This window comes from Macaca nemestrina, chromosome 12 (assembly GCF_043159975.1).
Source record: "Macaca nemestrina isolate mMacNem1 chromosome 12, mMacNem.hap1, whole genome shotgun sequence".
Lineage (NCBI taxonomy): Eukaryota > Metazoa > Chordata > Mammalia > Primates > Cercopithecidae > Macaca > Macaca nemestrina.
Genome location: NC_092136.1, coordinates 58024775 through 58036954, shown reverse-complemented (window position 1 = coordinate 58036954; position 12180 = coordinate 58024775). Strand labels below are relative to the sequence as shown.

The window sequence follows — 12180 nt, the reverse complement described above, 5'->3', positions numbered from 1 at the left end:
AGTCCCCTTGAGTTTCCTGAGTAGGATGAGGATCTGACCATGAATGAGTTACTCTGAAAGATTGTTCCTCAGAGCCACAATGTCACACTATAAGCTAGATTCTCCTCTGGGAAGTTATTGCCTGATTTTTTTTCCACTCAGTCTCTAAGGAGTTCAGAAACCCTTCTCGTTCACACAGAAGTCACTTGTTTTGATCTGACAGATAAATTCATAGGCTAGTCAGGGGCATCTAACAGGTTCTTCTCTGGGACCCCTATAACCATGCTGGAGACAGAGAATAGAAACACAGACCAGATTGTTGTGGGTCTACCAAGCTCATTCTCAGCAGGCAACCTTTCTGGAAGAAGAACATCTCCAGCAATGTTACTATGGTTCCTTTGTCATTTTCTCGCACAATGTACTCAGTAACAACTATAGCTATCAGGCATGTATCTCAGGATAAGCTGATGTTGAAAATGGCCACAGTCTGAAGGGTTTTTTTTTCCAACGTTTTCTTTCTTTTTTTATTTTTTGTTATACTTTATGTTCTAGGGTACATGTGCACAACGTGCAGGTTTGTTACATATGTAAACATGTGCCATGTTGGTGAGCTGCACCCATTAAGGGGAACATCACACGCCGGGGTCTGAAGATTTAAAGGTATGCCTTAACTTATCGCAGAAAACAACTCTTGAAAAAATCAGAATAAAATTTTTAAAGGGTTTTCAACAGATAAAGCATTTTTTCATGTGAAATTATTTGCATTCTCAATTATAAATGTAATTCAATTTTATTAAAGGTAAAGCAAGATGGACTTCCAATTTCCTATTCTATCTGAAAATCTACCCTCATGATTGACTAAAAAGCTCCACACTGGGTGATGGTCTATGGACAGATATATTTTGACCACAAACACTCAGTGTCTTATTATTATTATATATAGAATATTAATATATCAAATTCTTCAAACTAGTTTCATCAAGGAAATATTTTTATTCTAAGCTCCCTCTTCAGAGCCCCCTTAATCTCCTTGTTCCTGAGGCTGCAGATCAGGGGGTTCAATATGGGAATCACTACCGTGTAGAACACAGACACCACCTTGTTCTGGTCAGTTGAGTAGCTGGACTTGGGCATCACATAAATGAAGGTAATGGTCCCATAGAACAGAGTGACTGCAGTGAGGTGGGAGGTGCAGGTGGAGAAGGCCTTGTGGCGGCCCTCGGTGGAGCGCATCTTCAGGATGGTGATGAGGATATAGATGTAGGAGATGGCTATGACACACACAGTGGCCACAACGATAGATCCAGAAGAGATAGCTGGAATTATTTCAACAGTAAAATCATGGGAACAAGCAAGCTTCAAAAGTGGTGAATAGTCACAGAAAAAGTGATTGACTTTATTTGGCCCACAGAAAGACAGTCTTTATAAGCAGCCAATGAATGTCCAAGCATTCATACATCCACCCAGGTAGGACATGCCCACTAAGATGATGCAGCCTCTGGGGGACATGCGGGTAGAGTAGAGCAGGGGCGAGCAGATGGCCACATAGCGATCATAGGCCATGACAGCCAGCAGAAAGCATTCAGCTGTACCAAACGTCAGTACAGAACAGAGCTGGGCCACACAACCAGCAACAGGGAGAGAGGTTTCTTTCCTTAGGAAGCTCATGAGCATGATAGGTGTGACTGATGAGGAGTACCCAATGTCTACAAAGGCCAAATGGCAGAGGAAAAGGTACATGGGTGTATGAAGATGATGATCAACATGATTATGCTGATATTACCCATTAAGGTGACAACATAAATTCTCAGAAACACAAGAAATAAAATAGCACATAGTGCGGTATGCTCAGATAACCCCAAAAGAGTAAACTCTACCATAGCGGTGTTGTTTCCAGTGCCCATCTATATTGGGAATAGTGCCCACTGAAAGAAAAACAAATGAGTATTATAATGGGATTAAATGCTATAATTGCACATTTATTTTTACAATATCTATTTAATAAAAATATATAACAATGTAGGTACTCATGTAAATTTGGGAAGAAAATGCTTTCACACACAATATCTCATGTAAGACTTAAAAACATAAATGTTCACTGATGTAAGGTCAGGAATACTCAGAAAAATCTTTTTTTTTTTTTTAACTTAACACACTCAACTTGTATTGATGTTTAATTTAGGCGTTCTGTGAGCACATCTCAGAGATGGCCACTAGAATACATAAAGAATCCAGTAACTCAATCCTCTTAGGTCAAAGACATGATTGAAGGGAGACATAAATGTCAGAACAGACCAAGACTCATGGAAAAGAGCGGCTGTTCAAAAGGATGTTTGAGGTATCATCTCTTGTATCAAAGATGTGTAGTCATTAAGAATTCTGAATTCCAAACAGAGGTCAAACACATTAGCTGCATGCTAATCCATAGGACCAAGAAGAGGTCACTTAACTCAACAATGGGCTGTGGTCCCTACCCAGAGATCTCACAGTTGAGGGAAAGTACACCAAATGTCCAGGAAGTCTGGACGGAGGCAGAAGGTGAAGTAATGCACTCACCTTACAGACAAGTAAACAGAACAAGACTGAGGTTTGAAAGAGGAGATGAGCTAGCTCCTGATTATCTCAGGATCAAGCTAACTGATTCATGATAGTGAGCCAATCTGGAGAAGACATGATCAGGTTACTCCTAGAAGGCTCCAAAGACACAACTTGTGCCCAAGACGCTGCATAAGCTGGGGCTAGGTTGCTAACAGAAGATTCCGGCCTTCTACAGCACACAAATATCCAGCCCTATCTTAATAGTTGCTGTCTGATAAAACATGCATCTGTATGTAGGTCAGCTTCTGGAAAGCCTTCCTCCATACCAACTTGCTTGAGAAAAATCATGAAAAAGCAAGAAAAGCAGGAGAGCTTTCTTACAGGATGCCCAGCTTCAAAAAGGTCCTAGGGGCCGGGTGCGGTGGCTCAAGCCTGTAATCCCAGCACTTTGGGAGGCCGAGACAGGCGGATCACGAGGTCAGGAGATGCAGACCATCCTGGCTAACACGGTGAAACCCCGTCTCTACTAAAAAATACAAAAAACTAGCCAGGCGAGGTGGCGGGTGCCTGTAGTCCCAGCTACTCGGGAGGCTGAGACAGGAGAATGGCGTAAACCTGGGAGGCGGAGGTCGTAGTGAGCTGAGATCCGGCCACTGCACTCCAGCCTGGGCGACAGAGCGAGACTCTGTCTCAAAAAAAAAGGTCATAGAAATAATCCACTCCATTTCTCCCATTTTATAAAATTATAAACTAAGCTCTAAAAAAGTTAAGTAACTAACTTCAGATCAAATGCCTTTCTGGAAACTGAGCTAAAATGAAGAACCATATCCCTGGACTACTTCTAATTCATTTACTATCTTTATTTCACATATTATACATCTTTTCTATAATTTCTAAAGAAGACTATAGACTATCAGAAAGTATATTTGGTTCATTACATGTTTAAAAAAAAGGTTTTAAAATTATGCTAATATATAAATAATACATTTACTCTTGAAAGGGTAATTTTGCAGTGCAGTAATTCACATAAAGATGCAGCTGAGAGATAATGACAATTCTGTGAGGCAGGTGATAGTCTCCTTCAGTGCCCAGTACCTAGGGAGTTGTGCTTTTGTTTTCAGCTGAACAGTTCTGAGTGCCTGATAGATGAGGAGTCAGATTTCACTAGGATTTTCTTTGCTGAAAGAGCAGAAGGGAGAGTGAAAACTAATCCCAAAGTTGTGAAGATTGTGAGGAAGGGGGAATAGGCAAGCAACTCAGCTGACCTGGAGTGACTTAACAGTTTTGAGGCAATCCCAGTATCTCACCCTAGGAAAAGTCATCCCTATTGAAGAATTTAAAACCAATGAGAAAAACTAGTAGGTAAAATAAAAGGGTCAAAGATCCTGGAGTTAAAAAAAAAAAACTAGATTCCGGTGATAGTCATTTCTGAGATTACTGCAGTGGTAAGTTCACGTAGATCCAAAATTGCCATTGCTAGTCATGGTTACCTTTATGGAGTATGCATCTTGAATATTACATATGGTCTGTGAAGACTTTGATCTCCACCTATGCTGTTATTTCATATGGGGTTTTGAAAAATTGGCTAGAAATAGAGAACATCTTACTAGGACAGGGAAGAATGAAGATGAACAGATATTATATAAAATGTTTAAACTAAACATGGAGAGTTGAGGGAAAATTTTCAAAAGGAGAAGTTAATTTTTATGAAGGAGAGAGAAATTACCATAAAAATAAAAAGTGTACTTTGTCATAAATATGAAAAAAAATTTGAAAATATAATTGTGTCTGTATTTGTAAGGTATCATGACTTTATGAAAAAGTAAACTGAATTGGTAATAGAAGTTGGGATTACAGCATAGAAAGACCAATATGCACCAAAGGGCATCAGCAAAATGGGGAAGAATGTTGCAGTGGCTGCTACAAAACTAGGGTTGCTGATACAGAAATTCCATGTTGATTGGGTGGGAATATGAGTAAAGAGAAGCAGAAGATACAGAGTCTTAAAGTGAATGAAGGAACATAAACAATTTATCTTGGGCAAGAAATGGCTCCTGAAGGAAATTAACTTTTATCTTATTTTTTTTTTTTCCTACTCTAGTGCTCAATTTTTAGACGTCTGAGGATATACAAAATAACTGCTCAGTACATGGGAGAACCATCAAGCAGTCACAATTGTGCCCAGTTGGAATGGGCTGCAAATTGGTGAGAGCACTATGAAAGAGATTCAGGAATCACAGGTCTGCCTGAGCTAATGTGAAGCTGAGACATTTTAAAATCAATGCTGATATTCTAGGATTCAGCATAGTAAATTAATCCACTACAGTCTATACACATCCATATGAAGACAATGCTTTAAATTTCTCAATAGATTACTTTCACTCTGGAGTCTGCAAACACTTTGCTCTTTGCTCCTATGTATCTTAAGTATCCAACTGATGCCGCTATTAGAATTAAGAAAAAAGAGAAGCAAAAGTATTTTTTTAAAGTAGAGAGGAATGAATGAAAGGCAGAGGAAGATGAAAGGCAGACCATACAGAGGAAACCAAAAGAGGTGCTATAGCTGATAAGATAAAAGAGGGAATTTTTATTTCACATGTCAACAATTTAATTCCATTTTTATCAATTATATCTTCTTCTATGGAAGAAAATTAAGATAATTCAATGTTTTCCTACATCATTTAATATAAGGTTTATTTAGTCTTGGAAACTTCCATTCTTTATTGCTCCTCAACAATAGCAATCACAAAAGTTGCCATAATTCTCTTTTTAAAGATCAACCAAAATTAAAGAATAATGTATTTTTCTTTAAAGAATTTGGTATAAAGCAGACTGAACTCTCTCACACACATGCACTCGTCTTTCTCTTTTTCTCTCACACACATACACACACTACATGCATATGCACACACACACTGGCATCAAAGTCATGTGCTCATCCAGCCACATTATTTTCACACTTTTATTCTGAACTGAGATGCCTGAATAATTTTATGTGTGAATTAACTGATCAATAGTATGCTGTTAGGAACACCATGCAATTACATGTTTGAACTCTAAAGTCCTATCTTCCTTATCTTTGTACAGGACTTTATTAAGTGGCATGGACCCAAGAATGAATGAATGTTTAAAATTTTAGAAAAGATAGATGTGTATAACAGAAATTCAGAGTCAGTTATACGTGCTATTACAGCATGGAAGCGATGTGTTGGACAGAAATGCCATGAGCTTTGGAAACATACGGCCCTGGGATTAGATTCAGCTTTGTCACCAGCAATCTATGGAATCTTGGAAATTTTACATAAACTGTTCAACTCTTCATTATGTTATTTGTTTAAAAAAATACTTCACATGATTCTTGTGTTGAATAAGATGATGTACATGATAATACCAAGTATCGATCATAGAAATAAGTGGATGTTCAACAAATGATTATTTCCTTTAAAAAACTATACCTTAACTTCTAATACAGAAATGAGAAACAAACATTCCTGTATCAATAGAAAAGGGAAATTATTACCTGCGGATGAATGTACATCAACAATAATGACAAATTCCAAAGAGTTGTTACTGTATAGGAAGGTGATATTTATGAGATTTGGGGTCCTTTGGGATATAGCCTCTTGAGTACACTACTTGTTTATAAAAATTTCACTGAAAATTCATCAAGACAATGCAAATTACAGGTACGTATGCTCATAATAATATGTGTTGCTGCTGGGCATGGTGACTCACACTTGTAATCCCAGCACTTTGGAAGGCCAAGGTGGGAGAATTGTTTGAGGCCAAGAGTTCAAGACAAACTTGGGCAACATAACAAGACCCCATCTCTACAAAAAATATAAATAAATACAAATAAAATTAGCCAGGTGTCATGGCTCATGCCTGTAGTCTCAACTACTCAGGAGGCAGAAATGGGAAGATGGATTGAAGTCAGGAGTTTGAGGCTGCAGTGAGCTAGAATTGCACCACTGTACTCCAACCTGGGCAACTAAGCAAGACCTCATCTGAAAAAAAAAGTCTAAAAACATCTGTAAATTTATTTATTTTTAGTATGCATTAGAATTTTTTAATAAAACTTTTTGATGAACTGCTAAAACCACTGTAACTATTTGAGATTTATAGGAATAAGCAAGAGTACAGTGTACCAGCATAATTTCTCTTCAAAATAAAAATTCTTCTGGGAAAAAATAAGTGCTTATGTTTTCTGTATGTTTCTAGATGACACTACCTTTATTTTTTAATTAAACTTTTTACTTTGAGATTATTGTAGATTTACATGCAGTTTTAAGAAATGTAAGTAATACAGAGATATCTTATATGCCCTCTACCCAATTTCTTTCAATGAAAAGCATTTTGAAAAACTGTAGTATAATATCACAATGAGGATATTGGCAGTGATACAGTCAAGATACAGAACATTTCTATGAACATAATGACCCCTCACATTACTCTTTCATAGCCACAACAACCTCTGTCCCATCCCCATGCCTTCCTTAACTTCAGGAATCCTCTAATATGTTCCCTGCTTCTACATTTTTATAATTTCAAGAATTTTATTATTTTATTTAATATCCCTCTCTACCTCCAGTAATTTTATTTGCTCTGAAGTCTACGTTATTCAATATTAATACAGCCACTGCTTTTCTTTTGATTAATATTTACATACTATGTCTTTTTCATTATTTTACTTTCTTTTTTGGGTTTTGTTTTTTTTGTTTTTGAGATGGAGTCTCACTCTGTCGCCCAGGCTGGAGTGCAGTGGTGCAATCTCGGCTCACTGCAAATTCCACCTCTCGAGTTCAAGTGATTCTTTTGCCTCAGCCTCCCAAGTAGCTGGGATTACAGGCGCCTGCCACCATGCCCAGCTAATTTTTGTATTTTTAGTAGAGACAGGGTTTTACAATGTTGGCCAGGCTGGTCTCAAACTCCTGGCCTCCTGATCCACCTGCCTTGGCTTCCCAAAGTGCTAGGATTACAAGTGTGAGCCACCACGCCTGACCCATTATTTTTCTTTCAACTTGCCTATATTATTATATTTGAAGTGACTTTCTTGTAGAAAGCATAGAGTTGGGTCATGTGTTTTAGCTCACTTGGCTGGGTGAGGGCTCAAACAGAAATAAGGAACATGCTGTTTTGAAACTAGAGAAAAAGTGATCCTTGTTAGATAGTGACAGAAAGTCTAGCTTAATTATGACCTGCAGTTATGTGGAAAGCACAACTTATAAGTGATGAACTTAGATATTTAGATAAGCAGATTTACAAACAAAGTGTTGAAGGTACAGCCTGTTGTTGTTTACTCAATGTATTAAAATGTGAGAACAGATTACTGTGTACCCAGTAACAGGATTGCTAGGTCAAATGGTAATTCTATCTTTAGTTCTTTGAGAAGTCTCCAAACTGGTTTCCACAGGAGCTGAATTAATTAATTTACATTCCCAACAATAGCATTCCTTTCTCTCTGCGACCTTGCTAACATCTGCTTTTTAAAAACATTTTTATAATAGCCATTTTGACTAGTGTGAGATAATATCTCATTGTGGTTTTAATTTGCATTTCTCTAATGATTAGTGATGTTGTGCATTTTTGCATGTGTTTGCTGGCCACTCATGTCTTCTTTTGAGAACTGTCTGTTCATGTCTTTTTCCAACTTTCTAATAGAGTTATTTGCTTTTTGCTTCCAGATTTTTAAAAATTCCTTATAGACTCTGGATATTAGTCCTTTGTCAGATACATGGCTAGTAAATATTTCTCCCATTCTGTAGGTTGTCTATTTACCTTGCTGATAGTTTATTTGGCTCTGTAGAAGCTCTTTAATTTAATTAGGTCCCAGTTGTCAATTTTGGGGGTGCTGCATTTACTTTTGAGGTCTTAGTAATAAATTCTTTACCTAGGCCAAAAACCAGAAGAATATTTTGTAGGTTTTCTTGTACGATTGCTATAGTTTGAAGTCTTACATTTAAGTCTTTACTCCGCCTTAAGTTAATTTTTGTATGTGGTGAGAAGTAGGGATTGAGTTGATTCTTCTGCATATTGTTACCCAGTTTTCCCAGCACCATTGATTAAATAGTCTGTCCTTTCCCCATTGTTCTTTATTTCTGGGTTCTCTATTTTGTTCCATTGGTCAATGTGTCTATTATTGTACCCGTACCATGCATTTTGGTTACTGTAGCATTATAGTATGAGATACCATCTCACATCAGTGAGAATGGCTACTATTAAAAAGTTAAAAATATATCAAGTGCTGGTTAGGCTATAGAGAAAAGGTAATACTTATACACTGTTGGTGGGAATGTAAATTAGTTCAGCCCCTGTGGAAAGCAGTTTGGAAATTTCTCAAAGAACTTAGAACTATCATTTTACCCATAATCCCATTGCTGGATATATACTCAAAAGAAAATAAACCATTCTACCACACATGCACTCATATGTTCATCACTGCACTATTCACAACAGCAAAGACACAGAATCAACTTAGATGCTTGTCAATAGTGGATTGCATAAAGAAAATATAGTACATATACACCATGGACTGTTATGCAGCCATTAAAAAATAAAATCACATTAATTCAAGATGGATTAAAGACTTAAATGTTAGAACTAAAACCATAAAAACCCTAGAAGAAAACCTAGCCAATACCATTCAGGACATAGGCATGAGCAAAGACTTCATGACTAAAACACCGAAAGCAATGGCAACAAAAGCCAAAATAGACAAATGGGATCTAATTAAACTAAAGAGCTTCTGCACAGCAAAAGAAACTACCATCAGAGTGAACAGGCAACGTACAGAATGGGAGAAAATCTTTGCAATCTACACATCTGACTAATATCCAGAATCTACAAAAAACTTAAACAAATTTACAGGAAAAAAACAAACAACCCCATCAAAAAGTTGGCAAAGGATATGAACAGAAGCTTCTCCAAAGAAGACATTTATGTAGCCAACAGACACGTGAAAAAATGCTCATCAACACTGGTCATCAGAGAAATGCACATCAAAACCACAATGAGATACCATCTCACACCAGTTAGAATGGCAATCGTTAAAAAAAATCAGGAAACAACAGATGCTGGAGAGGATATGGAGAAATAGGAACACTTTTACACTGTTGGTGGAAGTATCAATTAGTTCAACCATTGTGGAAGACAGTGTGGCAATTCCTCAACGATCTAGAATTAGAAATACCATTTGACCCAGCGATCCCATTACTGGGTATATACCGAAAGGATTATAAATCATGCTACTATAAAGACACACGCACACATATGTTTATTGCGGCACTATTCACAATAGCAAAGACTTGGAACCAACCCAAATGTCCATCAGTGATAGACTGGATTAAGAAAATGCAGCACATCATAAAAAAAGATGAGTTCATGTCCGTTGTAGGGACATGGATGCAGCTGGAAACCATCATTCTCAGCAAACTATCGCAAGAACAGAAAACCAAACACTGCATGTTCTCACTCATAGGTGGGAATTGAACAATGAGAACACTTGGACACAGGAAGGGGAACATCACACACCAGGGCCTGTTGTGGGTTGGGGGCAGCAGGGAGGGATAGCATTAGGAGATATACCTAATGTAAATGACGAGTTAATGGGTGCAGCACACCAACATGGCACATGTATGCATAGGTAACAAACCTACATGTTGTGCACATGTACTCTAGAACATAAAGTATAATTAAAAAAAGATCAAAACATACGGATAGACATTTCACAAAAGAAGACATACAAATGGCCTACAAGTATATTAAAAAATGCTCAACATTACTAATAATTAGGGAAATATAAATCAAAGCCACTATGAGATATAATCTCAGTCCAGTTAGAATGATTGTTATTAAAATGACAAAAAAAAATGACATGACTGTGGAGAAAGGGAAACTCTTGTATGCTATTCGTGGGAATGTAAATTCATACAACAATTATGAAAAATAGTATGGAGGTTCACCCCAAAATTAAAAAAAAAAAAGAAAGAAAATGCGGCACATATACACCATGGAATACTATGCAGCCATAAAAAAGGATGAGTTCATGTCCTTTGCAGGGACATGGATGAAGCTGGAAACCATCATGCTGAGCAAGCTATCACAAGGACAGAAAACCAAACACCACAGGTTCTCACTCATAGGAGGGAATTGAACAATGAGAACACTTGGACACAGTGAGGTAGGGAACATCACACACCGGGGCCTGTTGTAGGCTAGGGGGCTGGAGGAGGGATAGCATTAGGAGATATACCTAATGTCAATGATGAGTTAATGGGTACAGCAAACCAATATGGCACATGTATACCTATGTAACAAACCTGCATGTCGTGCACATGTACCCTAGAACTTAAAATATGATAATAAAAAAAGACACCAACACCCCAAATAGATTAATATTACTTTAAAAATAAAAAATAAATAAAATAAAATCAATCCTTTGCAGCAACATGGGTGCAGCTAGAGGCCATTATCCTAAGCAAATTAGCACAGGAACAGTAGACCAAATATCACATGTTCTCACTTATAAGTGGTAGCTAAGCATTGGGTACACATGGACATCAAGATGGGAGCAATAGACACTGAGGACTACTGAGGGGGAGGAGAGAGAGTGGAGAAAGGGCTGAAAAATTACCTATTCCTTACTATGCTCACTACTTGGGTGATAGGATCATGTGTACCCCAAACCTCAAAATCAAACAATATACCCATGTTGCAAACCTGCACATATACCTCCTGAATCTAAATAAAAGCTGACAGAAGTTCTCTGGGGCCTTTTTCATAAGAGCACTGACATATTCATCAAGGCTCCACCTTCATGATATAATCACCTCCCAAGGAACCCACATGTTAATACCATCATATTGGCAATTAGATTTTCTGACATACAGATTTGGGGGGGAAGCATACATTCCGTCCATAGCAGCTAGCTAGAACATATGGACATGGTTCTAATTACTTATTTAGTTGGTTGATTAAAACGTACACTGAACAGTTGCCTGAGTAAAATGAAGGCCAGAAGAAATTCCTTGGTGTTTCCAAAAGAGACAATTGAAAGTTTGGGAAGATGTGGTATGTTGAGCTGGTTTTATCATGTGCATTCCATGTATGTAGCCCATGTATGCATCTTCCAAGAAGATCTCAGGAGCATCTTCTACTCCATGACATTGAACTCATTGGTAAAGAAGCATAACTATTATTAAGAAGTACTGAAATAGATATTTTTTGTAGCTCTGAGATGTAAGAGATGAATAGCAAATCTAAATGAGATCAATTTCAATAATGATACCAAAACTCCAAAGTGACAGAGATCATATGTGTGCTAAAAGTATAACACCAAGGTCGATAGGGCAATCATAACAGTATACAAAAATGTCTGACCTACAGGGAACTTTAGAGGTGGCTAATTAAATATAATGGCCTTAAAATCATTGCTGGACAACCCAGTAAGGTGCTACTTGATATGTATGATTCAATACATTCTAGGGACAGAGAGCAAGAAAGGAAACTGATTTGAAATACCATGAAATGTAGTGAAAGCTCCTCACACAATTCTGACCTGAATCAATTCAGAGATCTAGAGTATCTTAAAGAAATATTTTGTAAATTGAGAAAAAATTCTTACAGTAACATCACATACATATTCGGATACACATATATACTCTC

At 37.4% G+C, this 12180-nt stretch overlaps 2 protein-coding genes across 2 annotated transcripts in view; one reads left to right on the top strand and one right to left on the bottom strand.

Annotated features, from left to right (window-relative positions):
• Nucleotides 1-957: 957 nt before the first annotated feature.
• Nucleotides 958-1883, bottom strand: LOC105488792 (olfactory receptor family 5 subfamily P member 3). Its single transcript, XM_011753222.2, is given in 2 exon segments — nucleotides 958-1736; nucleotides 1739-1883. Coding segments are annotated over 2 exon segments (924 nt in total).
• Nucleotides 1884-2435: 552 nt separating this feature from the next.
• The window catches only part of LOC105488793 (olfactory receptor 8U9-like), a 48536-nt gene continuing 38791 nt past the window's right edge, over nucleotides 2436-12180 (top strand). Inside the window, exons 1-3 of the mRNA XM_011753223.2 lie at nucleotides 2436-2546; nucleotides 3639-3746; nucleotides 4619-4722. Coding sequence (XP_011751525.2) covers nucleotides 2436-2546; nucleotides 3639-3746; nucleotides 4619-4722 — 323 coding nt within the window. The remainder of the gene's footprint in view (nucleotides 2547-3638; nucleotides 3747-4618; nucleotides 4723-12180) is intronic.